Source organism: Notamacropus eugenii, chromosome 2 (assembly GCF_028372415.1).
Source record: "Notamacropus eugenii isolate mMacEug1 chromosome 2, mMacEug1.pri_v2, whole genome shotgun sequence".
Lineage (NCBI taxonomy): Eukaryota > Metazoa > Chordata > Mammalia > Diprotodontia > Macropodidae > Notamacropus > Notamacropus eugenii.
The window spans coordinates 59,654,686-59,680,273 of record NC_092873.1 but is presented as its reverse complement, the minus strand read 5'-3'; the positions used below and the strand labels follow the sequence as shown (position 1 = coordinate 59,680,273).

At 43.2% G+C, this 25,588-nt stretch overlaps 1 protein-coding gene across 1 annotated transcript in view; it reads right to left on the bottom strand.

Annotated features, from left to right (window-relative positions):
* Positions 1 to 25,588, bottom strand: part of EFHD1 (EF-hand domain family member D1) — a 53,136-nt gene that overhangs the window by 3,100 nt on the left and 24,448 nt on the right. Inside the window, exons 2-3 of the mRNA XM_072640518.1 lie at positions 17,103 to 17,250; positions 2,574 to 2,708 (exon numbers count right to left, since the gene is read on the bottom strand). Of these exons, the coding sequence (XP_072496619.1) occupies positions 2,574 to 2,708; positions 17,103 to 17,250 (283 nt within the window). The remainder of the gene's footprint in view (positions 1 to 2,573; positions 2,709 to 17,102; positions 17,251 to 25,588) is intronic.

Genomic DNA, 25,588 nt, shown 5'->3' with positions numbered 1-25,588 from the left:
AACAGGCATTTAATAAGTGTTTGTTGAATAAATGAACAATTTTTAGAGACAAAGAAATTGGGCCTCACAGGGGGCGGAGGTTTGCCCAGAGTCAGATAGGGCTGGGAATTGACCTGAGGGCTGCTGGGTTTTTTTTCTTGGTTTTTTTTTTTTTTTTTACTAGCCTTCGTGGGCAAATCTCTAGTCACACCAGTCCCCGGAACCAAGTACTTCCTCAGCAGGAAATGAGGAGGGCAGAGTAGCAGGTTCTTGCCCCATAGCTTTCAGCCTTCAAAGAATTTAAATATGAACAGAGCCTGAAAGACTGGAGCCAAGAGCTCATAGTCAGAGGCATATTTCTGGAGTAAGGAAAAACACCAATTGTCAATCACATTGTAATTTAGAATTTGCTAAAGGTTTTCTTCCACCCAGATTGAACAGATCAGGGAGGAGGTAGGGCTATGATTAACCATATTTTACAGATCAGGAAACCAAGGCTCAGAAAGGTGGCTTACTCATTGTCACAAAATTAAGCTCCATGACTCAAGTCCAGGCTCATAGATGGTAATCTGAAAGAGACCTTCTGGAAGGTAATAGAGTGGAGCCACTCCCAGCAGGAAGGATTCCAGACCAATCCTCATTTTCCAAGCAGCAACAGCCGAGCTAAACTCCTTTGGCCATTTCAGAGCTGAAGGACTGGTGCTTTGGACTGACAAAGCTCTCCTCTTACTGGGCTCTTGGTCCCTGGGAGTTCTATAGCTCTGGGGACTACATCTCAATCAGATGATTTAGGGGTCATGGAGTCCAACCTACAGTCCAACCTACAGGCTGAGAGAGGTTGAGATCTGCCCAAGGTCACACAACTAATAGCTATCTGAGGTAGGATTTGAATTCAAGCCCTAACTCCCAGTGATCCAAACACTGCACCATCTAGCTGCCTAGAAAAGAGAGAAAACTTCTAAGATATCTGAGCAGGGAAAACTTTCAGGAAGAGTCAGGCTCTCTCATTTTCCTCTTGAAAGCCCCCTTTTTCTCTTAAGGAAGATTTCACAACAGAGGCTTATCTTGGATCAGAGTATCCAACATCTGGGAGCCAGTCCACAACTTATCGTTGAATGGGCCGTGAACGTTGGCCCCAGCATTTAAGAAGAAGGGCATTTAGAGGCCATCTGGTCCAACCCTTTTATTTTAAAGATAAGAAGGACAAGGCCTAGAGAAAAGAGAAGGGACGGAGCATTTATATAGTGCCTACGACGTGCCAGGCACTGGGCTAAGTGCTTTTTATACTTTTTATAAAAATCATCTCATTTGAGACTCGTGACAATCCTCCAAGATGGGAATTATGATTGTCCCCATTTTACAGCTGAGGAAACTGAGGTTAAATAACTTGCCCAAGTCTGAGAAGGTAGAGACTTGTCAGATGCTTTGATGGAATTGTTGTGAATTATATTTACAACATTCCCCGATCTCTTAGTCTAGTAACCCTATCGAAAAAGGAAACAAGGATAGCTGAACATATTATTGACAAAGCCATATTGACTCTTGTAATCAATTACTGCTTCCTGGACAAAGGTGTGGAGGTGGGAGATAAAATCTTATGGACAGAGGACATCCCCAGTCTATTTTGGGCAGAGCAGAGACTGCATATGGGGAATGATGTGCTAGAGGTTTGGAAACGTAGAGAAGAAAGGTTGTTCAGTGCTTTGCCAACATCTTTGCCAATTGTATCTATAGTATCTTATTTAGAAACTATCCATTATATCTAGTAAATTGTATCTATTCCTTAATCCCTTGTGATGACTGCTTCCTTTTCTAGCTACAGACAAACTCTTAAAAGACACATACATTCTACAAAGTGACATTAAAAAAAAGATATTTGAAAACTTGCATATTTTACCTGTCTTGCTAATAAATTGTATAACTCAAGATGATTTTCTCAATTATTATTAATCATTTACCACACTTTGTATCCCAAGTGCTTAGCACATAGGCATTTAATACATATCTACTGTCTGACTGACTTTCTGTTTGCTCTCTATCTTTCTTTTTGTACATGTTGTCTCCCCAATAGAATGTTAGTTCCCTGAAGGCAGGAACTCCTCCATTTTTGTCTCTGGCTCTCGGTGCTTCTTGCAGGACTTGGAACTGAATAAATGCTTTTGCCTGATTAGACTCAGATAGGATCTGAGATAGGATCTTTCTCTCCCTATTTACAGAGGTGGAAGAGTAGGGGTGTGGAACCTCATCAGGCACGTTTGATGTGTTGACCAGTTTCACTGGATTACTCCCCCTCACTCCTTTATTTCTTAATCCTGTAACAGATAGCTCTCTTGGGAGGGAAGAGTTGACAGATGTTTTTGGAAATGAAAGTGATGAACAAAATTAAAAAGCCAATAAAAATAAGATTAAGGAATGAATTAACAAGTGCACTAGCAGGACTGCTCCCATTTCTTGGTTACTATAGGACACCAGTTCAAGAGCAGCTGGTTTCTTCTTCCTGGACTAGCAAAGGGGTTGAGGGACAGGAGCAAAAGTCCCTTAGGGGAGAGCTGTGAAGGCAGATCGTCAACAATGCCCTCCCTCCCCCACCTTACCTTGGCTTCGAAGAAGTTCTTGGCACCTTTCACTCCTTCGATAGCCACATTTATCTCTGAGAGCTTTGCTAGAGACATCAAGCCACTGTCTTCCTCCAGTTCTCCTGAGGCTGCCTTGCGGAAAATCAGCAAAAACTGCCAGGGCAACAAGGAAACAAGCCTGAACAATTGTCATTTCCATCCCACCAGCTCTCTTTAATATATTTGCTGTCTTCTTCCTTTGGATTGTAAGCTCTTGGAGGGTAGGGGTTGACTTTCTTTTGTCTTAATTTGAATCCTCAGCACCTAGTATGTATTTAATAATTCCTGTTTTATAACTCCCAGACTTTCTGTCCTCCCTGTCATTCCTCCCTTTTCTGTCCTCAATTTCTTCATCTGTAAAATGGGAGATCCAAACTAGATGTTCTGAAAGAACCTAAATAACTAACGCTAAATCCAATCATATAAATGATGACCCCCTCATGCACTCATTCTGTGCTGCTCAGCCCCAGAGGGCAGAATGAGGAGAAGCAGTGGGCTGCAAGGATCCCCTACTACAATGTACTGGACCTCATCAAGTCTTCACTGAAGACTTCCTTTCCTTTCCCCAGCCACAACATCCCAAGTCCATTCCTCTTTGGTTCAATTTTCTAATGGTTAGTATTTGTTTTCCTGACACCAAGCCTTTAACTCTGGGCAACCTCCAGCCATTGCTCCTGGTTCAGTTGTCTAATCCTTCTTCCATGTGATAACCCTTCTGTACTTGAAGGCAGGTTCCGAATCCTTCCTAACTCTCTCCTCAAGGTTAAATGCTCCTCTCCTCCATCTTTCAGTTCTTTCAGGCAATCCCCATCTAACATGTGTCCATTTACCCTTCTCTGGATAATCAATTAATCAACATAGTACCTGTAAGTGTTGGGGATACAAATGAAAGCAAAGGGACAGTCCTTGCCCTCAAGGGCTTACTATCTAATGGGGAAGACAGATACAGGATAAAGAGGAGCTAATTAACAGAGGAAGGCACTGGGATTAAGAGGAGTCAGGAAAGGCGCAGCCTTTAACTCATCATCTGCACTCACATAGAGCATGGCTGGTCACCCCCCTCTGTAGGCTCTGAGCCCTGAACTGAACACAGACCAAGGAAGAGCAGCACCATCCAGGCCTTTCTTCCTGTAAGTCAGGTTTCTCTGAGTACAGTTTAAAATCCCATTGACTTTCTCACTGCTCCATCACACAATGGGTTCCAGCAGGTGCTAGGAGGAGGAGCAGCTCGAGACAAAGCTAGAAGAGGTTAATTAGGTAGGACTGTGGAAGGCCTTGAATGCCAGGCAAAGGAATATGGACTTGATTGAAGCCTTCAAACTAAAAAGGATGATGGAATGAGAAAATGGCTACCTATGGCACACCTGCTAGATGCCAGGCACTGTGCTAAATAAACACGGGAGTGCTACACATCCTCCCAAATCACTAAGCAGGACAAGTTACGATGAAATGAGAACAGCAAATGAAACAATCAGAAATTCACAGGAGACAAAAGGTATACTTATGTGAGGGAAAACCATGGAAAAAGCATTTGAGGGAAAGTCAGTGGAGGAGGAAACAGAAGAGATTTTATTGTTGAAATATACTCCAGACCACCAGGGCAGAAGGAGGAAATAGATGAGGAGCTTGGGAAACTGATCACAAGCTTAGCTCAGAGACATTTTAGAACAGTGATGGGGATGTCAGGGAAGGCCAACATAGGAGAGATAAAAGATGATCAGAAATGAAATTTTGAAGATAGAAAGAATGTCCAATGAGGAGGAAGAATGGCACTTGTCTGAAAAAACCCATGTGGATGCCCGGGGAGCTCACCAATAAATATGACATATTTTAAAAAGAAATGTATAGGGAAGTAAAGCCAAGTAACCAACAGGAGATGATCCTTTAGAAATATCATCAGAAGGGCTAAAGGTGAGGATAAGTTGAGGCTGGTAATGAAAAAAGCTAAGAACAGAAAGGGGTTTTTTTGGATTTTTTTTAAAGGGTATTAATGGGAGAAAAAGGAGAATCAGAAGGGACAGGACTTTTGCTTGGGATGGACAGGACAATGATAATTGACAAATAAGAATGAAAAGACTTCCATTCTAGTTCTTTCTGTGTTTTCTCTGTCCAGGAGAATGACTAAGAGCTGGAGCGAGCTCCAAGTTGTCCTTCAAGTCCACTGGCCCACATCAGCTCCAGTCACGGGCTCTGAGAGAGCTGCAGGATCTGCCAGCCGATCACAGTCAGTGATCATTAAAAGATCATGGAGAAAAGGAGAATCCAGGTCCCAGGTCCAGAAGGTTAAATGATGTCCTGATTTTCCCTCAGAATGGAAGAAAACAGTCACCTACAGACCAAAGAGCTTGACTGATTCTTGGCCAAGTTCTAGAATGTATCCTTTAAGGGAAGGAAGCAGTTGTTGATGACAAGAGACCAAGGAATAGATACAATTTACTAGACATAATAGATATTTTTTCTAGATACACTTTGCAAAGATGTTGGCAAAGTACTTGACATTTCTCTACCTTTTTCAGACCTCTAGAACATTATTCCCCATATGCAGTCTCTGCTCTGGCCAAAATGGACTGGGGTGTCCTCCCTCCATAAGATTCCATCTCCCACCTCCATACCAGAAAGCATTGATGACAAGAGTCAACATGGCTCTGTCAGTAACATGTCCAACTACGCTCATTTCCTTTTTTTTGACAAGATTATCATGTGGAGATCAGGGGAATACTATAGATCTAACTCACAAATATTTCATCAAAGCATCTGGCAAGCCTTCTCTACCTTCTCATGTTATCCCCTCCTGTGTATTTCCTCTTCTAGTTATCCAGGCCTGGCAGATGTTTACCAGGAACAGGATTCCTTTTTCTTCCTCTGGGCACAGGTTTGACCCTACTTTTCACCCCTCCTGAGACCTTTCCCTAGTCTCCCAGTCATTAGCACTGTCTTCTTATTGAAATCACTCTGCACTGTGTTAAATTAATTATTATTCTATTTGCTTTTATTATTAAATTATTACTATTAAACTATTATTTAATTATATTTGTTTCCTTATAGCATGTAGTGCTCCTCTTGCTCCTTGAGGGCTGAGACAATTCATTATTGTCTTTGTATATACCCAGAGCCTAGTTCAGTGTCTTACACATAGTTGGTGCTTAATAAATGCATTTAGCAGAATTAAATTAAATTAAAAGAAAAAAGCAAAATAATAAATGCATTTAGCAGATTAAATTTCCATCTTGAGGACAAGATGGAAAGGCATAAGTCCCATGATTGTGCAGTCAGTTGGCTGTGGAACCAACTGAATGGCCAGCCTTAAAGTGCAGTCAGTCTTCAGATTTTAGGTCTCGAGGGGAGTAGCCCAGGGATCTGTGCTTTGGTCTTTTTTTTTTTTTTTTGGCTTAACAAAATTACCTGATGACACAAAGCTAGATGGCAAAGAGTTCAGGTGTGGAGTAATGAGGGTCCCTGCCAGCCCCCTAATCACACATTTTGAGAGCTGGAAGGGAACAAAGAGGGCCCCTAGCCCAACTTGGAGCTAAGCAGGAACCCTCCTGACAATATCCCACACAAGTGACTGATTCACCTCTCCTTGGAGGCTGTGATAGGATCAGCACTGTCTTGACTCTGCCTTCTCAATTTTGTTGACTTCCTCCTCCCATGAAAGCCGATTGACCCCAACTTCTTGGTGTGGGGCCATGAAAGGTCCCGACAAATGTAGTTGCTGCTTCTTAGACTTGGGGGTCACCCAGAGAGGACTCATTTCCATGGAGATGAGGGGGACCCCATCCAGAGAAGCAAAGTGTCACTGTATTTTGGCTTTGAACCCTTGCTGGGTTTGAGTAAAGGCAAATTCCTATGTTCAATACCTCATCCCATCATCAGATCTGAACTAGGGGCTGGGATTAGAGCCAAACTTACAACAGAAACCTCCTTCAGCAAGGTGGCCCAGTCCACTTTGGGAAAACTCTAATGGTCAAGGCATCAGAAAGCCCTGGGTTCACGTCCAGCCCCTAACAAAAGGCTACGTGACTCTAGACAAATCAGTTCACCTCCTAGGTCCTCTCTAACACTAAAAATTGCTGAGGGATGATTGATCTGTCTTGGAGGAGGGAATTTTCACACCAGAATTTCCCTACTCCCATGAAGTCATGAGTCTGGACAGTAACAAAAATAAGTACAAAAAACCCAAGATGAAGCCTGGCTCGACACAGCTTCTGCCCTAGAGAAGTGCTATTTCTAGTTCTAGAGCAGAGTTCCTCAACTGGGGTTTGTGAACTTGTTTTAAAAAACACATAAACATATCCATTGGGTCTTTTGATTCTTCTCCTTCTTGAACTAAGCACCCTCACTCAACTGTTCCCAGAGATCCTTAGCTAACCCTGGTTCCAGGCCCCTAACCTGCCTGATCTCCCTCTTCTGGACACATTCCAGAGTGTCCACATTCTTCCTAACAAGGAGGTCCAGTTCCTACAATTGGACTTCTCTCACCCATTCCCCCATCACTTATCCAGAACTGAGATTAAGAAGTGGTTTACAAGCGTGAGCTTCTGGAAGACTTTGAAGTCCTGAAGAGACAAGCACAAGGTGTGAAAATGATGCTTCAGCTAACAGCAATGGGGCCAAGAAGAAGGGTAAGTGACCAGCACAGGGTCCCACAGCTACAGAAGTGTTTCAGGCAGGATTTGAACCAAAGCCCATTGATCCATCTGCTCTGCCCTACTGCCTAAGCAGTTAGGGCTCTTTCCACTTTGAAGGCCCACTTGACTGGACCACAGAGTAAGAGAATGGGGATAATGTATAATAGATTGGGAAAGGTAGATTAGGGCTGGATTGTGAAAGGTTCTAAATAATCAAGGAATCTGTATTTGCTCTTACAGATAATAGGGAGCCTGTATGTATATGTATATGTACATATATATATGCTTATATACATATATGTATATTTAAAAATTCATTTCAAGAGTCTAGAAATTAAGTCTCTGAATTTTGTCCAACTCGAGATAATCTAGAGCTTGAGAATTAGTCAATTAACAAATATTGATGAAGCCCTTATTATATGTCAGGCACCATGCTAAGGATTGGAGATACAAAGAATGGCCTATGACCTCTAGGAGTGTTAGACCTGGAAACAAGGAGACCCAAGTTCAAATATGAACCCAGAGGCTTATTAGCTCTGTGATCTTGGGTAAGTCACTTAATTTCTCTTGCCTCAGTTTCCTCATGTGGAAAATGAGAGTTGGACTTGTTGAGTGAACTCTAAGTCTCCTTTTCCAGCTTCCCACCTGTGATCCTGTAGATATAAATATGGAAGTACAATCATCAAGATGATGAAACTAATTAGCATTTATATAGCATTTGAAAAAAACTTCACACATTATTTCATCTGAGCTTTGGAACACTCTGTGAGGCAAGGTATTATTATTATCCCCATTTTATAGATGGTCTTCCAGATTCCAAGTTCAAAGCTCTATCCAAGGTAGCTGCCTGTGCAGTTCAAGATATAAGCAGAGCAGACACAAGGTTACCTTAAAGAATGAGGTAGAACAGAAATAAAAAGTGGAAGGAACCAGCATAAATGTAAGGTTTCTTCCCTCATGGAAGAAAGGAGAATGATCCTAATTATTCACATTTTCACCCACCATGGGGAATGACAAGACCTTTAGAAAGATTCCCACCCATTCTTCAAAGTTTAAATTAGAAACACAAGGAGAAGGAATTCCTAATTTAGGCTTTTGGAAGGAAAGTCAGGTCTTCTTTTTTAGTAACTAAACCCAATTAAAGACAACCCAAAGAAGGCCTACCCGCCCATCTACCCACTCCCTTGGCTCCAATGATCTCCAGGGTTGAAGCTCTCCAACAGTTCTTTTTCTTCTTATAAAATCAGGCTTCTGAATCTCTTGAAGACCCAGTCTGAAGAGACATGGCCCTTTAGGGCTGTTTCAGTGGCAGTCAAGGGACAGAGGAAGCCAGCCCAGTGTTTGTATGGCTATGATGGCAGTCTTGGCCATCTATGGGACCAGGCAAAATACTGCTGCAGCTGAGGGGTGGCCCCACCCTTCAGGCCAATTTAAAGGCACAGGTTCAGTTCCCATAAAGTCTCTTCAAAGCTGCTGTTTAATATGCATGGGGGTGAGTATGTGTCTGTGTGTTTGGGGGGGGGTCCATCACTTTTAATATTCATCAGAACACCCATTTCCAGGCTTGCCAACCCTCTCTCCTTGTTTGTCTTCCTATTTATAGCCCTCAAAGACTGGTATGCAGGGAGAAGAATTGGCCAAGGTCCCAGCGAGGACTGGCGAGAGGTGGAGGGAGTAAAAGGGGACAGAAGCTGGGAAAAGGACAGCAAAGCTTCCCAAGTTTCTTTAAACAAGCTGTAAAATGTTTTTGTGAACTCCTTTAATGGAAATGCTCCCTGACCCTCCCCCCCACATCCCCTTTTTCTCATTAAGTCAGCCTGGTAAATAATAGGACAAAACCATCATTGTACGAGCCTGGCGGGTCACCCACATCCCAGCCCCCACACCTCTTCCTATCCAACTGGGGAGCAGGATAGGAGCCTTTACATCCAGGAGACAGGAGAGAAACCTGGCAGAAGCAACAACCTAATTGTTTCTTTTTAAATACATTTCTGGTACCAGAAACAAAAACCAAAATATTGTTATTCTAGCCTTGACCAGAACCAAGTCAAGTGGCATCATGGTGTCACAGAGAGCAAGACCTCCAAGCTCTCAAGAGCCAGGTGAAAAAATGTTCCCAATCCCTTATAATTCAAGAAAGGAAAGCCAGACCACCAAGATTTCCCCTCACACCCATCTGTTTGGCAAAGATTACAAAAGAGAAAAATGACAAATGTGGGAGGGACTTAGGGAAAACAGGCACATTGATTCAGGGCTGGTGGGGTGGTGAGTTGGTCTAGCTATTCTCCAAAGCAATTTGGAGCTATGCCCAGAAAAGTCCTCTCTGACCCACAGACCCCGTACTAGGCCTCCTACCCTGCAGCCTGCCCATCTCTCCCCCAAGGGACAAAAGACAGAAGAAAAAGATTCAGGGACAAAAATATTTATGACAGCCCTAGAAACAAAGGGGGTGCCCAACAATTGAGAAAAGACTGGTATATGACTAATGGACACTATTGTGCCCTAGGAGATGATGAGATGGGTAATTTCAGAGGAAGACTTCTATGGCCTGAGGCAGAGTGAAGGGAGAACAGCCAGCCAGGACAACTTTGAAAGGCTAGAACCCTGATCAAAGTCATGACAAAACCTTGATTCCGGAAGACCCAAGACAAATAAGTACTTGCCAAAGAGGTAGTGGCCTCAGGATGCAGAATGAGACGTACATCTTTGGATAAGACCACATGGGAACTGTTTGACCCTTCCTATTTGTGGAGGGTTTTATTTATATTATCTAAGATATATTCAATTGGGGGAAGAGGGGAAGGAAGAGAAAATAAATACCTGTAAAAAAAATGAAGTGAAAGTTAAAAAAGTTAAAAAGAAAGAGTCCTGATTATGGAGTCAGAGTACCTGAGTTCAAATCCCATCTGATATATGCTACCTGGGAATGGCCTTGGACAATACCCTGAGTCTCAGTTTCTCCATCTGTAAAATGAGCAAGTGGCACCAGATGGATGGCACACCAGATGGATGGAGGATCTTATGAGAATGTTGATGTTTAAAAGATGGGCTTCTTTCTGGAGTACCTTGTTCTGTGTTCTGAGGTTTCTTCCAGCTCCAGCATTCTCTGTTCTAAGGTTCCTTCCAGCATGGATATTTGATATTCTAAGGTCCCTCCCTTCTCTGACATGTCTTCTAGCTATTGTCCTATATCTCTCTGCCCTTCAGCTGAGAGTGCAACTCTTTAAAAAGCTGTCCATACCCAGGGCCTCCACTTCCTCTCCTTGCAATCTTTTCTAAACTCTCTTATACAATATGCCCAAGCGTCCCCATTCTAAAAACAAAAACAAAATAGACTGAGACTTAATGAGACCAGTCCCCAAAGCTCTCTATTGCTCCCTCCCTTCTTGACTGATCCACACAGTCTCTTCTAGCCTCATCATTACAGAGAAACTGCCCTTTCCAAAGTTACCAGTGGCCTCTCCGCTGCCAAATCAAATAGCTTCTTCTCAGTGCTCATCCTTCTTGCCCTCTCTGCAGCCTTGGACATTGCTGATCACCCTTATTTCCTCCTGGATCCTCTCTCCTCTCTGGGCTTTTGTAACACTGCTCTCTCCTGGTTTCTTCTTACCTGTCTGACTGCTCATTTGCTGTATCTTTCTTCATGTCCCATCCACTAACTTTGAGTGTTCCCCAAGGATCTGTCCTGGGACATTTTCTCTTCTCTTTTCCTTAAGGATCTCATTAGCTCCCACAGGCTCAGTTGTAACCTTAGTGCTGATGTCCCTGATTCACATATGTATCTACAGAGCCCTAATCTCTCCTCTGAGTTGTGGTCCTAAGTCACCTTTCTTTTCTGTTGGACAGTTCAAACCCATGTCCTGCAGGCATCTCAAACTCAGTATATCCAAAGCTAAGTTTATTAGTGTTCCTCCTCTGAACTGTTAGGGCTGAGGGTACCACCACCCTCCCAGTCAGTCATGTTTACCAATGCAATGAAGAATTCCATTATGTCTCCCTTTATCACTTCTAACCTATTCATCCCTTTCCCTCCACTCACATGGACACCATTCCAGTCAAGGATATCATCAGTCCCCTCTTCTATCTAATTGGATTCCCAGTCTTAGGGTCCCCAATCCAATACAACCTCAGCTGCTAATGTGACTTTCCTAAAGGCCAAATATGACCATGTAATATAATATTCCTATTGCCTCCAGGATCAAATATCAGGTTCTTTGACTGACATTTAAAGCCTTTCTACACCTGTCCCTTTTCTTTCCACACCTTTCTAAGTCTTCTTATGCTTCATGCCCCTCTAGGAATGCTATAATCCAGTGCCAGTCAGTGTTCTCTCTCCCACCACCATGTCTTTGCACTGGCTGTCTCCTATTTCTGAAATATTCTCCCTCCTTCCCTCCATCTCCATTTCCCTGACTTCCTTTAAGACTGCTTAGACCCCACTTTCTGCAGAAATGCAATTCCTCTTCATCTTACAATGCCTTACTCTTTGAGGGCATCTTGATCTGCTCTGTACAGAACCTGTTCATGCCTACTATACATATGATATCTACATGTACACATTAGAACTTAGCTCCTGCAGCTAAGGGACTGTTTTTGCCTTTCTATTCTCAGAGCACATGCCAGGCCCCATTGCTGAGTGCTTAAAGTGTTCATCAACTGGCCCTAGGATCCCTAAACTCTGACTAAGGTCTCATTAGGTTCTGACACTCTATGGTCTCATCTCCATAGGCTCAAATCCAAAAGGATTCAATTATACAATGAACCAAATGCCAGCTTCAAAACAAATCTCAAACCACAGCCTCGGGACAAGCAGGACTCTGGGAAGGAGAACAAGCTTGCCTTGGAAGAGGTTGAGAGTTGATCCCAACAACTGCTGCTCATTTGGTTGGCACCAGATGCCAACTGGGTGCTCAGTTGCTCCTCTCTGAGGCCATATCCACCGGAAGGCACCTGCTCTCACTTTGGCAGCTGTCTCCTGTGGGCTTGGGGCTCACATTTCTCAGTGCTCATCCCCAGAAGTGACAAGTCTCTCTCCTGTGTAAAGGCAGCCAAGGTTCTTAAGAATCCAGACCCAGATCAGGTGCTGAGATCCAGGAATGCTCAGTGAAAGATGTCTAGGCACAGCTGGGGATGTGCTCACTGACCACAGAGTGGGGAAAACACAACTCAACTCATCAGCACGGTGCCTGGTACTTACTCTGTGACAGGCATTGTGATAGACTCTAGGGCTACTGAGACAGGAGAGAGATAGCCCTTGACCTCCAGAAGCTTTTATTCTATGGATCTATTCAATAAGCATTATTAAGTGCTGACCATATGGCAGGGATACTGAATGTTTTGTAGTTTTGAAAAAAACAGATTTTGGGGGGGGGGGAGAGGAAAGGTAATATTTTTAGGAGAGGCTGTCTCAACTCTAGCCAGATCCCCTCCTTATGCCCAATATAGCCTTCTGTCCAGCACTTCAGGATTTTATGGACTGCTCTGCCCCCTACTATCTGATGTCTTCTCTGGCTAGAAACTTCTAGCTCCCTATTGCTAATGGTATCACCCTCCCTGTGTGAGGCAAAATGGGCTGAATAAAGAACAGTAGAATTACTTTCAGCTCATTTAATTCTTTTGCAAGGTCCATTTAGGTACCAGAAATAGACTGCAATAATCCAGCACTAAGCTATAGTAAAGAGTACTGGATTTGTGCTATGAGACTTTGGTCTGAATCCCTTCTGTGACCAAATCTCTCCTCCTCTCCAGTCTTTAGTTTCCTCACCGGTGCAACAGTTGGGGGAAGGGTTAGTTCAGATGACTTCTAAACTCTAAATCTGAGATATAATCTTACACCCCTAAATCTATTGGGGTGGGAATGGTGGGAAATTTTCATTAGTGAAGGAAGCTTCTAAAGCATACAGATTACTTTGGAAATGTGTTTGCATGTTGGCTTCCCCATTAGATTTTAAGTTCTTTGAGGGCAGGGACTATCTTTTGCCTCCTTTTACATCCCCAGTGCTTAGCACAGTATGTGGCACATGAAAAGTGCTTAATAAATGTTTATTAATTGATTTCAGTGAGGAAACCCAAGTTACTTCTGTCCTCCATATATCGCTATATTTACAAATTCACAAATTTAACTCTAAGAAATAAGCAGTAAGTAGACACAGGCACAGAAATAGTAGATAAGCAGACAGTAACATAGTGTTAAAGCCTTTCATTTGCCAGATGAAGACAGAGACCAAAGTAACCTACGAAGAGTCTTATATCTGGCAGAGAGATGGGAATGAATGATAAGGCTGGTACTCAAAACTTATGAACCTAGAGCTATCCTCATCATTTTGTAGAAGATTTGAAACTGAGCTTAATTTGAAAAGTCAGTCCAAAAATGTTTTTTAAATGTTTACTATGAGTATTCAGAACTAAGCACTGTACTAAAAACTGGGGACAAAGGCAAAGTAGGTGGAAGGTGGAGGCAAGGAGGAGGTATCTTGTCAAGGCCTGTCAATTTCAATTCTGCCAACATCTTTGGTCAATTTCAATTCTGCCAACATCTTTGGTCAATTTCAATTCTGCCAACTTCTCTGGTCAATTTCACCTCTCTGCCAACTCTAGGCCATTTCACCTCTGCCAACATCTGTCATATATACCCCTCTCTCTCCTCTGACACTGCCATTACTCTAGAGCAGGTTTATCAAACACTCATGCCTGAACTATTGCAATAACCTGCCTCAAGTCTCTCTCCCCTCCAGTCCTGATGTTGGGTGCCTAAGTGATGGTCTGGTGGTGCTCTAGACAATAATTGGAAAGTTCAGATGGGGAGAGGGGAAGAATGGTCTAGGCAGGGATAGGGATAAGATAAAGTCAGCTTTGGACATGTTAAGCTTGAGAATTCCATGGGGAATCCACCTGGAGAAAGAAGTCCAGTGGGTAGCTGGTGAAATGGTACTGTAGTTAGGTTCCACAAGGTAGAGATTAGGACTGATTTGGAAATCAATTGCATATTGGTGGTAACTGAACCCAAAGAAACTGAGGGTGGAGGGATTGAAAGTCAGATGAGGATGAAGAGCAGGGTTGGGGCCATAAAGAGGCAAAGGGAAACTCATCATCCTCAGAAAGGCTTTTATTAAGCCATCTACGATGCCAATAAGTACTCACTTTCAGAGCATACTCACCCTGTGACATTCCTAGAGACAGCATGGAGTATAGTAAATTGAGCACTAGATTTAGAGTTAGAAGACCTGGGTTCAAATCCCACCTGGGACTGTAGACTAAGATAAGGTCACATTGGGTGATACCAGAAGCAAATCAGGAGAGCAAGGAATAGTTTACTTGTTAGATCCATGGAAAAGGGAAGAAGATAGAGAACATTATGAAATTCAAAATGGATAATTTTGATTACTAGATCTGTATCCCAAAGAGATCATAAAAAAGGTAAAAAGACCCAAATTTACAAAAATATGTATAGCAAGCTCTTTTTGTGGTGACAAAGAACTGGAAATTGAGGGGATGCCCATTCATTGGGGAATGGCTGAACAAGTTGTGGCATATGAATATAATGGAATACTATTGTTCTCTATGAAACGATGAGCTGGGGGACTTCAGAAAAACCTGGAAAGACTAACATCAGCTGATGCTGAGTGAAGTGAACAGAACCATGAGAACACCGTATATAGTAACAGCAACACTGTGCAGTGACCAACTTTGATTGACTTAGCTCCTCTCAGCAATGCAATGATTGAAGACAATTCCAAAAGACTCATTATAGAAAATACTATCCACACCTTGAGAAAGAACTATGGAAGCTGAATGCAGACTGAAACATACTATTTTCTCTTTTAGGGTTGTTTTCTTTCTTGTGATTTTTCCCTTTTGGTCTGATTTTTCTTTCACAACATAACTAATGTAGAAATGTGTTTAATATTATTGTACATGTATAGCTTATATTAGAATGCCTGCCATCTTGGTGATGGGAGAGAGGGAGAAAATTTTGGAATTCAAAATCTTATAAAAAAGTGAATGTTGAAAACAAGAAAGAAAGAAAGAAAGAGGTAGAGAGAGGAAGGAAGAAAGGAGAAAAAAAAATCCCACATCGGCCACTTACTAACTGTATGACCTTGGACAAGTTTCATAACCTCTGCAGTTTCCTCATTTGTAAAATAAACAGATTGGTCTGGGAGGCCTCGAAGGTCCCTTTTGGCTCTAAATCTCAGATCTTATGCCCCTAAAGAAGTCACCTTCCCTTTTGGAACCTAAGTTTTCTAATCTGAAAAATGGAGATAATGTTCACACTACAACTGATCTTACCGAGTTCTCCTGAGAAAGGTGGTGATACTTAAATGTCTGCCTCCTAGTGTTTTTCTTTTTTCTTCCTCCACCACCCACTCCAAGATTTGTACTTCTCTGATGTTTAATGAAAAGGCTCTAAACTGGGCATCTAACCACCAACAGACCATGGATACAGGAAGGAGAGAAGCTGTTCACCCTCCCACCCTAGATGCCTGAATATAGCAAGTGAGCAAGACTGAGAGAATTCTAGGCAGGTGGTGGGAGAATGCAGGACTGGGGTCACTGGCCTCCACTGGGCAAAGACCAGCTTGCTCACCACACCCTCTCTATTTCTGCTCTCTGAAGTCACAGATCCACCTTCTCCATCACCACAAAGGCTCTTTTGACAATTCTCCCTTCTCAGTTTGATCATGTTCATAGGGTCAAAGACTTGGGGCTACAAGGGACCTCAGAGGCCCCCTCACTTTACTGAAGAGGAAAGTGGGCCTAGAAAACATATGTTTTATGCTTGTTCCAGGTCACACAGGTACTAAGTATCAGAGGTGGGACTGGAACCCAGATCCTTGGATCCTAGATCTACATTAATCCAGTGCCTTTATATTATAGAGGAAGAAACCTAGGCTTCCTCTGTATATATCCCTAACTGAAAAGGTTCAGTGTCATACAGAGAGTAAAAGTAGAAGAGCCTATCAGTATTTGACCTTTCCAGGTCACAAGATCATACATCTAGGTACGGCCATGGGCATCTAGTCCAACCTGTTCATTTTTGTAGAGAAGGAAACTGAGGCTCTCAGGGAGGCAATTTTGTCCAAGGTCACCGGGGGAATTTCAACATTTCTAGTTTCTGTAATGCAGGGATGCCGCTAAAGCATCATGAACACATGTCACAAAGAACACAATGAAGACAGGAATCTTGGGAGAGGAGTAAGGACATGGTCCCTGAGTTTTGGGAGTCAGAGTTTGAGGTCTTTGGCCAAAGGTTTCCAAAGAACAACACCCACCTCCACCCCCATCAAGTAGCAGGACAGAATGGGGACAGGAATCAGGGAAGCCGAAGTCCTGGGGGGAATGTGGGAACAGGGGCCCAGGGCAAACAAAGAGGCAGGTGGTGCTAATTCAAGAGCAGCAGTTTTCAGGGGAGAAGAAAAGCCTCTGTAGACCTCAGTATCTCAGGGGAGGCCAGCTATTAACATGAGAAAGCACAAAGCCTATCAGACTCCCCAACACAGGAAGGATCTCATCACCCAGAATGGCTGGGTCAGGCTCCAATCTCCCTTCCCTTTCAGCCAGGTTCCGGCCAACCTGGCTCACTAGCTTTCTGCCTGAGTTCACCATCCCACCCACCTCCTACCTCTGTGTATGTCCACAGGCCATTCTTCATGACTGACATGCACTTCTGACCTCTAATCTTTGAGAAGCTTCCTGGCTCAGCTCAGGGGTCATCTCCTCCACTTGGTCTCAGCTGATGTCTTTCTCTCCCTCTTCCCATTCTCCTAAGGGCTGTCCCTGCCTGTTTTGTCTGGCCTAGAGCAAACACTGATGTGGACTGATTGATGCTTAACTTGGCTTTCCCCTGGGAAGTTAGGATAGGGCTGGGGTGAACAAATACCTCTCGAAAGCTCAGCTTGCTGTCTAGGTCCTCATCCACCTCCTTGATCATGTTCTTGAGCCCCAGGTGGGTCTGGGGAGCTCCCAGTTTCTCCATCATCAGCTTCAGTTCCATCAGGTCGATGTAGCCATCCTTACCAGAATCATACCTGTAGGGTTCCAAGTAAGGGGCTGGGGTTAGAGGGGGGGGAAGGTCAAGTCCATTCCACAAATATTCATCAAGACTCCTGGCTTTGATACATGTCCTGAGGGGCATTTCTTCCAGATCAAAGGTGCCCCTGGGCACCAGGACTACTGACAGGGATGGCCCTCATTGGCTGGCTTGGAAGAGCACCTATACACCTTCCTCCAAATGTGGATCATGTGTTCATTATGGAGGATTGGAAGTGGGAAGGTCATATTTAAATGTCCCTACTCTCATGGAGTGTAGAGGGGAAGACATACATAGCTCCTGAGGCTGAGCCATATACAGGTGGCAGTGTGGAATGTCTGCCTTTCACACAAGCACCTGTGTGATTCTGGACCTCAGATATCCCTCTATATATGACACTGTGATCTCATCTTTCAGGTTCTGGGGGTGGTAAAGAGAGGAAAAATGGGAGGGGAAAGGAAAGGAGGAAGGTACAGACTTTCTCCAGATTTAATTGTGTTTCAGTAGAAAAAGCTCCTTGGTTTTGGAGTCAGGACTTGAGTTCAAATCCTACCTTGGACACTTGTAACTTGTACATACTTGGCCAAGATTAATCACTCTTGGACTCAATTTCCTCACCTGTAAAATGATGAAGAAGGCTCTCTGGAGGAAGGGGCCTCTGGGCTGAGCCAGGAAGGCTTTCCTGATTACTCCTGAGTCCTGGAATTATGACTATGACTTTATGGTCAGCACACTTACTAATCCCAGGTTCCTCATCTCTCCCACAAGAGGATTGGGTTAGATGCCTCTGAGGTTCCACTCAGTCCCAGGTATTGGATTCTAGGATCTGTGCCCTGAACAATGGAGATCTTTATGGAATGTTTGACTGACTTGGGGGAGATAAGACTAATCTATAAAGAACAATATTAGGTGCTAACTAATGAAAGACAAAGACACCTAAATCTGGCTAGGATCAGAGACCTAGAGTCAGAAGTCACAGAGGTCATACTTCAAACCTCCTGTCCCCATTTTAGAGAAAAGAAAACAGAGGGGAGGGGTGGCAATGTCACACAGGCAGTCAGAATCAGTCTGGAGATTGAAATCCAGTACTGACTCCAGGCTCAGCCCATTTTCTGCTGAACCACCAAATAAAATAGACAGTTTTTCGACAGTTTAAGATTTGCAAAGTACTTTACACACATTTACCTTCTCATTTGGTCTTCACAGACACCCAGGAAGGTAGGGACTGTTGTGGTCTCCATTTTGCAGGTAAGGTCCACAGAGGTTAAGCTACTTGCCCAAGGTCACACAGCTAGTCAGTGTCCGAGATGGATGGGAGGGTCAACCCTCAGTCTTTACTCTGATCTACCCAAGGGATCCCAAAGCACTCAGAACATGGGAGGCAAGAGCTGCTGGTTCTATTGCAGAATATATCACCCATCTTCAAGCCCTGGAGACAAGTATTTAAAGCATTTTTGGAAACTCAGAAGTAGAACTGTCTAGGAGCATAAAAGAGGCAAAAGACAATGCTTGCCCTCAAGATGCTCCCAATCTAATGGCAATGAGGTGTGGGCCTGGGATTTCATCATGCCAAGCAATACTGTCCTGGAGCCAGAAGCAGATTAAAATGTAATTGGGAAATATTTAACAAAAGGAATGAAAGTACAATAGAATATAGGTAATGTTAACAGGTAGTTCTCTAATCAATAAGAAGCTGGTAAAGATGAGATTGAGGGGCCACGTTTCCATTTGAGTTTGACCCTTGGCATAGAGAATTCTCTGGGAGGAAACTCCTGGAGGTTCCCTAAAGCTTTCAGAGCTTAGGTGACTCAGCCAAGGTCACACAGACTATGCAGCAGAGACAAGACACTACAGGATATACAGAATAAAAACGACCTGGTGGTGGTGGGAGGGGATGGAATCAAGACAGAAAACTGATGCCACCTTCTTCCTGTTAGTGGCTCCTGGTCCTTTCTCAGTGACAGATGCCTCCTCACTCTCTGCCCAGCAGCAGATCCAACTTCAAAGGTCAAAGACTTGCCACCTTCAGGAGGCATTTAAGAGAATGTGCCTCAGGCTCTGGTGACAATTCCCAAAGAAGATCCCAGAGAGGTCTGGATGCCAGGTCACTGCTGCCTCCTGGGTGACCCCATGGAAAGGGCCAGACTTCTCTAGGTTAAAGGGACCAGGGTTAGCCTCCAGGGGGCTCTGGAGTTCCTCCTTCAACTGACTCCTACAGTTCTCCTGCTACCTCTTTGCCTCTGTCTGTAAAGTCGGGTTTCATCTCCAGGTTCTGTCCCCAATCCTCTCCTCTTCCTGGACTCTCTCATTCACTCTTATGGCTTTAACTGTCTCCTATGCACAGAGGGATCATCTTTCTAAATCTAAGCTGTCTGAGACCAATTAATCCAACTCATTTTACAGAAGAGGAAATTGAGGCCAGAAAGATGTCAAGGTCACCAAGGCCCAGGTCATCCATGGTGTAAGCATCAGAGGCATGACTGGAACTTGGCTCCTTGGCCTCCAAGCCCATTGCCCTTTCCACTGTACTGTGCCTCCCATCTGCCTCTGGACTTATTTATAGTCCTGAGCTCTCTTTCTCAAAGCACCAGACCTACAGCTCCGATCACTTACAGGACATATGAATGTGTCCTCAACATGTCTACAACCAAGGACCTGAGTTCAAATCTTGGTGCTTCTATTTATTATCTGTGTGGCCTTGAACAAGTCAATGAGTCACTCTGGGGCTCAGTTTCCGATTCTGTAAAATGAGGGGGCTGGATTAGATGGAATCTGAGGGCCCTTCTGCTAGGATATCCTATGGTTCTGTGTGTTCGTCCTTCATTGCCAAAGAAGACCATGCCATCAGATAAATAATGACATGACTTGCACTTGACTTTGTTCTGAGTGAGGGAGGGCTGTGCAGGTCACCAGCCTCACTTCTCCTCCAGAGTCATCTGAATCCAGTGACCAGATATTCATCAGGATGACTGGAGATGACCCAGGATGAGGCAATTGGGGTTAAGTGACTTGCCCAAGGTGACACAGCTAGTGAGTGTCAAGTGTCTGAGGTGAGATTTGGACTCAGGTCCTCCTGACTCCTGCACTGGTGCACCATCCACTGCACCACTTAGCTGCCCCCTATGGCTCTGTAAAAACATTAAGAAGGACAAGATTTACAGAAATTCCAAATTAGAATTTTAAGACTATGTAGTGCCATCTTGACCAGAAGCTTCATCTTCCACATTTGTAAAATGAAAGAGTTGGATTCCATGGCTTCCCATGTCCTTCCAGCTCTAAGTAGATGATCCTAGGAATTGCAGGGGGATATCTTCAACCATCTTCAAAAGACCAACTTAGGGGGGGCGGAGTCAAGATGGCGGAGTAGAAAGACAAAAAAATGCAGGCTCTCCCCACACAGCCCATAAAATACCTGTAGAGAGGGACTCTCAACAAATTTTGGAGCAGCAGAAATGGAGAACAACAGAGTGGAGGATATTTCCAGCCCAGGGTGACCTGAAAGGCCCATGGGGAAGGTCGATTGCACCAGAAGTGGAACCCAGCCCAATCTTGCGAGGAGGACATCTTGGGGGCAGAATCTCCAGTCGCAGCAGCGGGTTCTCAGATCCCTCAACCCACAGGGGCCAAAGGTCAGTGACAGGGTCTTTTCAGCTGGCCAGGAAGGGAGAAGGGCCTTCCCATAGCTCTGGCATCAGGCAGCAGCCCGCAGAGGCCACATCAGGCAGGCAGTAGCAGATCTCCAGGCAGCCCCTACAGCAGCCCAAGACCATTGCTGGATCGTAAAAAACCCTGGGGGCACTGAGGGAGCTGGTCTTTGTCTCGCACTGAATGGTGGCCCTGCCCCTACAGCTTGACTGAATCCCACCCCTCCAGTGCTAGCTTGGCAGAACTGGAGGTCAGGTGCCTGTGGAGAAGAAACTCTGCTAAGATTTTGGGCACAAAAATCCTTCCTGCGCCCAGACCAGTACATGCTTGATTGTGTCACCTTGGAGGAACTGATATCTTACAGGTCCCCAGAGTATACCCTACTCTTGACAAAGGACCCAAAAGCCAAGTAACTGGTTGGGAAAATGCCCCAAAAAGGGAAAAAAAATAAGACCATAGAAGGTTACTTTCTTGGTGAACAGATATCTTCTCCCATACTTTCAGATGAGGAAGAACAATGCTTACCATCAGGGAAAGACATAGAAGTCAAGGCTTCTGTATCCCACACATCCAAAATAAATATACCATGGGCTCAGGCCATGGAAGAGCTCAAAAAGGATTTTGAAAATCAAGTAAGAGAGGTGGAGGAAAAACTGGGAAGAGAAATGAGAGAAATGCAAGAAAAGCATCAAAAGCAGGTCAACACCTTGCTAAAGGAGACCCCAAAAAATGCTGAAGAAAATAACACCCTGAAAAATAGACTAACTCAATTGGCAAAAGAGGTTCAAAAAGCCAATGAGGAGAAGAATGCTTTCAAAAGCAGAATTAGCCAAATGGAAAAGGAGGTTCAAAAGCTCGCTGAAGAAAATAGTTCTTTCAAAATTAGAATGGAACAGATGGAGGCTAATGACTTGATGAGAAACCAAGAAATCACAAAACAAAACCAAAAGAATGAAAAAATGGAAGAGAATGTGAAATATCTCACTGGAAAAACAACTGACCTGGAAAATAGATCCAGGAGAGACAATTTAAAAATTATGGGACTACCTGAAAGCCATGATCAAAAAAAGAGCCTAGACATCATCTTTCATGAAATTATCAAGGAAAACTGCCCTGAGATTCTAGAACCACAGGGCAAAATAAATATTCAAGGAATCTACTGATTACCGCCTAGAAGAGATCCAAAAAGAGAAACTCCTAGGAACATTGTGGCCAAATTCCAGAGTTCCCTGGTCAAGGAGAAAATATTTCAAGCAGCTAGAAAGAAACAATTCAAGTATTGTGGAAATACAATCAGGATAACACAAGATCTAGCAGCTTTTACATTAAGGGATTGAAGGGCTTGGAATATGATATTCCAGAGGTCAAAGGAACTAGGACTAAAACCAAGAATCACCTACCCAGAAAAACTGAGTATAATACTTCAGGGGGGAAAAATGGTCTTTCAATGAAGTAGAGGACTTTCAAGCACTTTTGATGAAAAGACCAGAGCTGAAAAGAAAATTTGACCTTCAAACGCAAGAATCAAGAGAAGCATGAAAAGGTAAACAGCAAAGACAAATCATAAGGGACTTACTAAAGTTGAACTATTTACATTCCTACAATATTTGTAACTCTTGAAACTTTTTTCACTATCTGGGTAGTTGGTGGGATTACACACACACACACACACACACACACACACACACGGAGAGAGACAGAGAGACAGAGAGACAGAGAGCACAGGGTGAATTGAATAAGATGGGATCATATCTTAAAAAAATGAAATTAAGCAGTGAGAGAGAAATATATTGGGAGGAGAAAGGGAGAAATGGAATGGAGCAAATTATCTCTCAGAAAAGAGGCAAGTAAAAGACTTTTCAGTGGAGGGAAAAAGAGGGGAGGTGAGAGAGAAAACATGAAGCTTACTCTCATCACATTCGACTAAAGGAAGGAATAAAATGCACATTCATTTTGGTATCAAAACCTATCTTACAATACAGGAAAGTGGGGGAGAAGGGGATAAGCAAGGTGGGGAGGATGATGGAAGGGAGGGCAGTGGGATGAGGGAGCAATTTGAAGTCAACACTCTTGAGGGACAGGATCAAAAGAGAGAATAAAAGCAATGGGGGGCAGGATAGGATGGAGGGAATTATAGTTAGTCTTATACAACACGACTATTATGGAAGTCATTTGCAAAACTACACAGATATGGCCTATATTGAATTGCCTGCCCTCCCAAAGGGAATGGGTGGGGAGGGAGGGATGGGGAGAAGTTGGAACTCAAAGTTTTAGGAACAACTATTGAGTATTGTTCTTGCAACTAGGAAATAGAAATACAGGTAATAGGGTATAGAAAGTTTTCTTGCCCTACAGGACAAAAGAGAAGATGGGGATAAGGGAAGGGAGGGATGTTAGAAGAGAGGGCAGATTGGTGATTAGGGGCAATTAGAATGCTTGGCATTTTGGGGTGGGGGAAGGGGAGAAATGGGGAGAAAATTTGGAACCCAAAATTTTGTAGAAATGAATGTTGAAAAGTTAAATAAATAAATTAAAAAAAAAAAAGACCAACTTAAATGCCTCCTTTTCCTGTCATGGCCTCAGTCAAGAGATCATTCTTAGGACTCACAAAGCCCTTTGTTTTATACCAGGATAAACAAACACTGAAAGCTTCCACTCCACCTCTACTCCTAAAAGTTGGAATGAAAATATAAATGGAATTTGATGTCTGGGGGAAAGGAGAGGTAAAAAAAAAACAAAACAGGAAGAGAATAAACCAGAGTGAATGGGAGAGAACCCAAACTAAAATAGAAATAGTATTGAGGACTGGGACCATACCACACCCTCCCACCCAAGCCCAAAGGCTTAGGGGTAGAACAGATGGCCAGCTTCTATGGGGAAGGAAGGGGATAAGCATTTACACTTTTGTGAGTTTTCTGTTTCAGTCATGAGAGACTCTCCATGACCCCATTTGGGGTTTTCTTCTCCAGCTAATTTGACAGATAAGGAAACTGAGGCAAACAGTTAAGTGATTCAACCATGATCACACAGCTAGTAAGTATCTGAGGCTGGATTTGAACTCTGGTCTTCCTGACTTCAGGCTACCATGCCTACATATAAATTTATGAATAAATGTATATCCAATATTCAGCTAGTAAGCAATTTTGAGGAGTTGTTTATTTTTTATCAGTCACCCATGGCTAGCTCAGGGCCTTCCCGGATAGTAGGAATTTAACCCAATTAAATTGTTGCTCAATTAATTGTTCATGTTCTGCATTAATTAGGATTAGGATTTAGAGCTGGAAGAGATTGGCATTCTCTAGTCCCATCCCAATCACTTTTACAGATAATGAAACTGAGGCTGAGAGTTTGGGGGATTAGCTAGCAAGCCTGGGGTAGAGATTAGAATTGAGTTCTCACTTCCAAATCCAGGGCTATTCTGCATAACTCCCCAAACTTTCCCATGTTTCTTTGCCTTCTTTGTATTTCTTATCTCTCCCAGCACAATGACATTCCACTATGTTCACTGGAAATATGGGCTGTCTCCAATTTTTTAAGCTCCTCTAGATAAAACAGCTATGAATAGATTCAGAGATTTTGTAGCAGTATCCCAGGGTCAAAGGGTGCAAGTTGTTTGATAACCCATTGTGTGTAATGCTATATTCCTTACTTAGAGGAAGATTGTGCCAATTCACAGGAGCCAGTGGGTGGATGGTGTGCCTTCTGCCCATAGCCCTATCACCAGTGAATTAAATTTGATCATTTTGATAGTTGTAAGGTAGAATCTTGGAACTGTTTTAATTTACATTTTTCTGATTTTTAGAGTGTTAGGAATTTTGGTGGCTATTGACAAGGTTGACTTCCAGTGACTTTTAAATCCTTTAACCATCTTGCCTCTGGGAAACAGACTTTAGTCTTATCAATTCCTGTATGCTCCTCATAGATTTGAGGAGAGGGATTTGGGTCAGATATCTCTGTAGATCTAATGTAGAGCAAGTGTTGAGGGTTTGGAATTGGGAAGACCCTTGGTTGGAATCCTCCCAATTCCACTTTCTAGTTGTGTGACCCTAAAGGAATAATTCCATCTCCCTTGGGAAATGAGATGATATTTGTTTCAAAGATTCCCCCCTCCAATCTGATTCTTTTGTTTTAATTTTAGATGATAAATAGCATCGCCTAGTAAACAAAGAGCCTCGGGTTGATCATTGTGTAACCATCCTCTTTTAGGCAACTCTCCCAAAACTGTTAAAAAGGTGCTGACTTGCACTGGTAGAGAGAATTTCCTCAACTGGGAGTGCCCTATACCAGTGAAGCCAGAGGAACAATATGAATTCTCAATTCCTAATTTTGGTTGTCCATTTCCCCATGTTAAACATTGCTCCTGGACAATCAAATCCATCTTGTTTCCTACAATTTTTTATTTCCTAGGTATTTCCTATAATTTCTCCTATATTGAACAGACAAGTATTTTCCACAATTGTGGAGACATTTGTGTTTATCACAATTGTGATAAACATTTTATTCTTTTTACTTCTATTTTTAGTATTTTTATGATCCATTTAGACCTTACCATAGTGTGTTTGGTTTTCACTCATAAGATCAGTGGTTTAGAGCTAAGACAGGTCTTATTAGAGTTTATGTAGTCCAACTCCCTTATTTTACATATGGAGAAACAGAGGGTTAGACTGTCTCAACGATCAAGGAGAGTAATT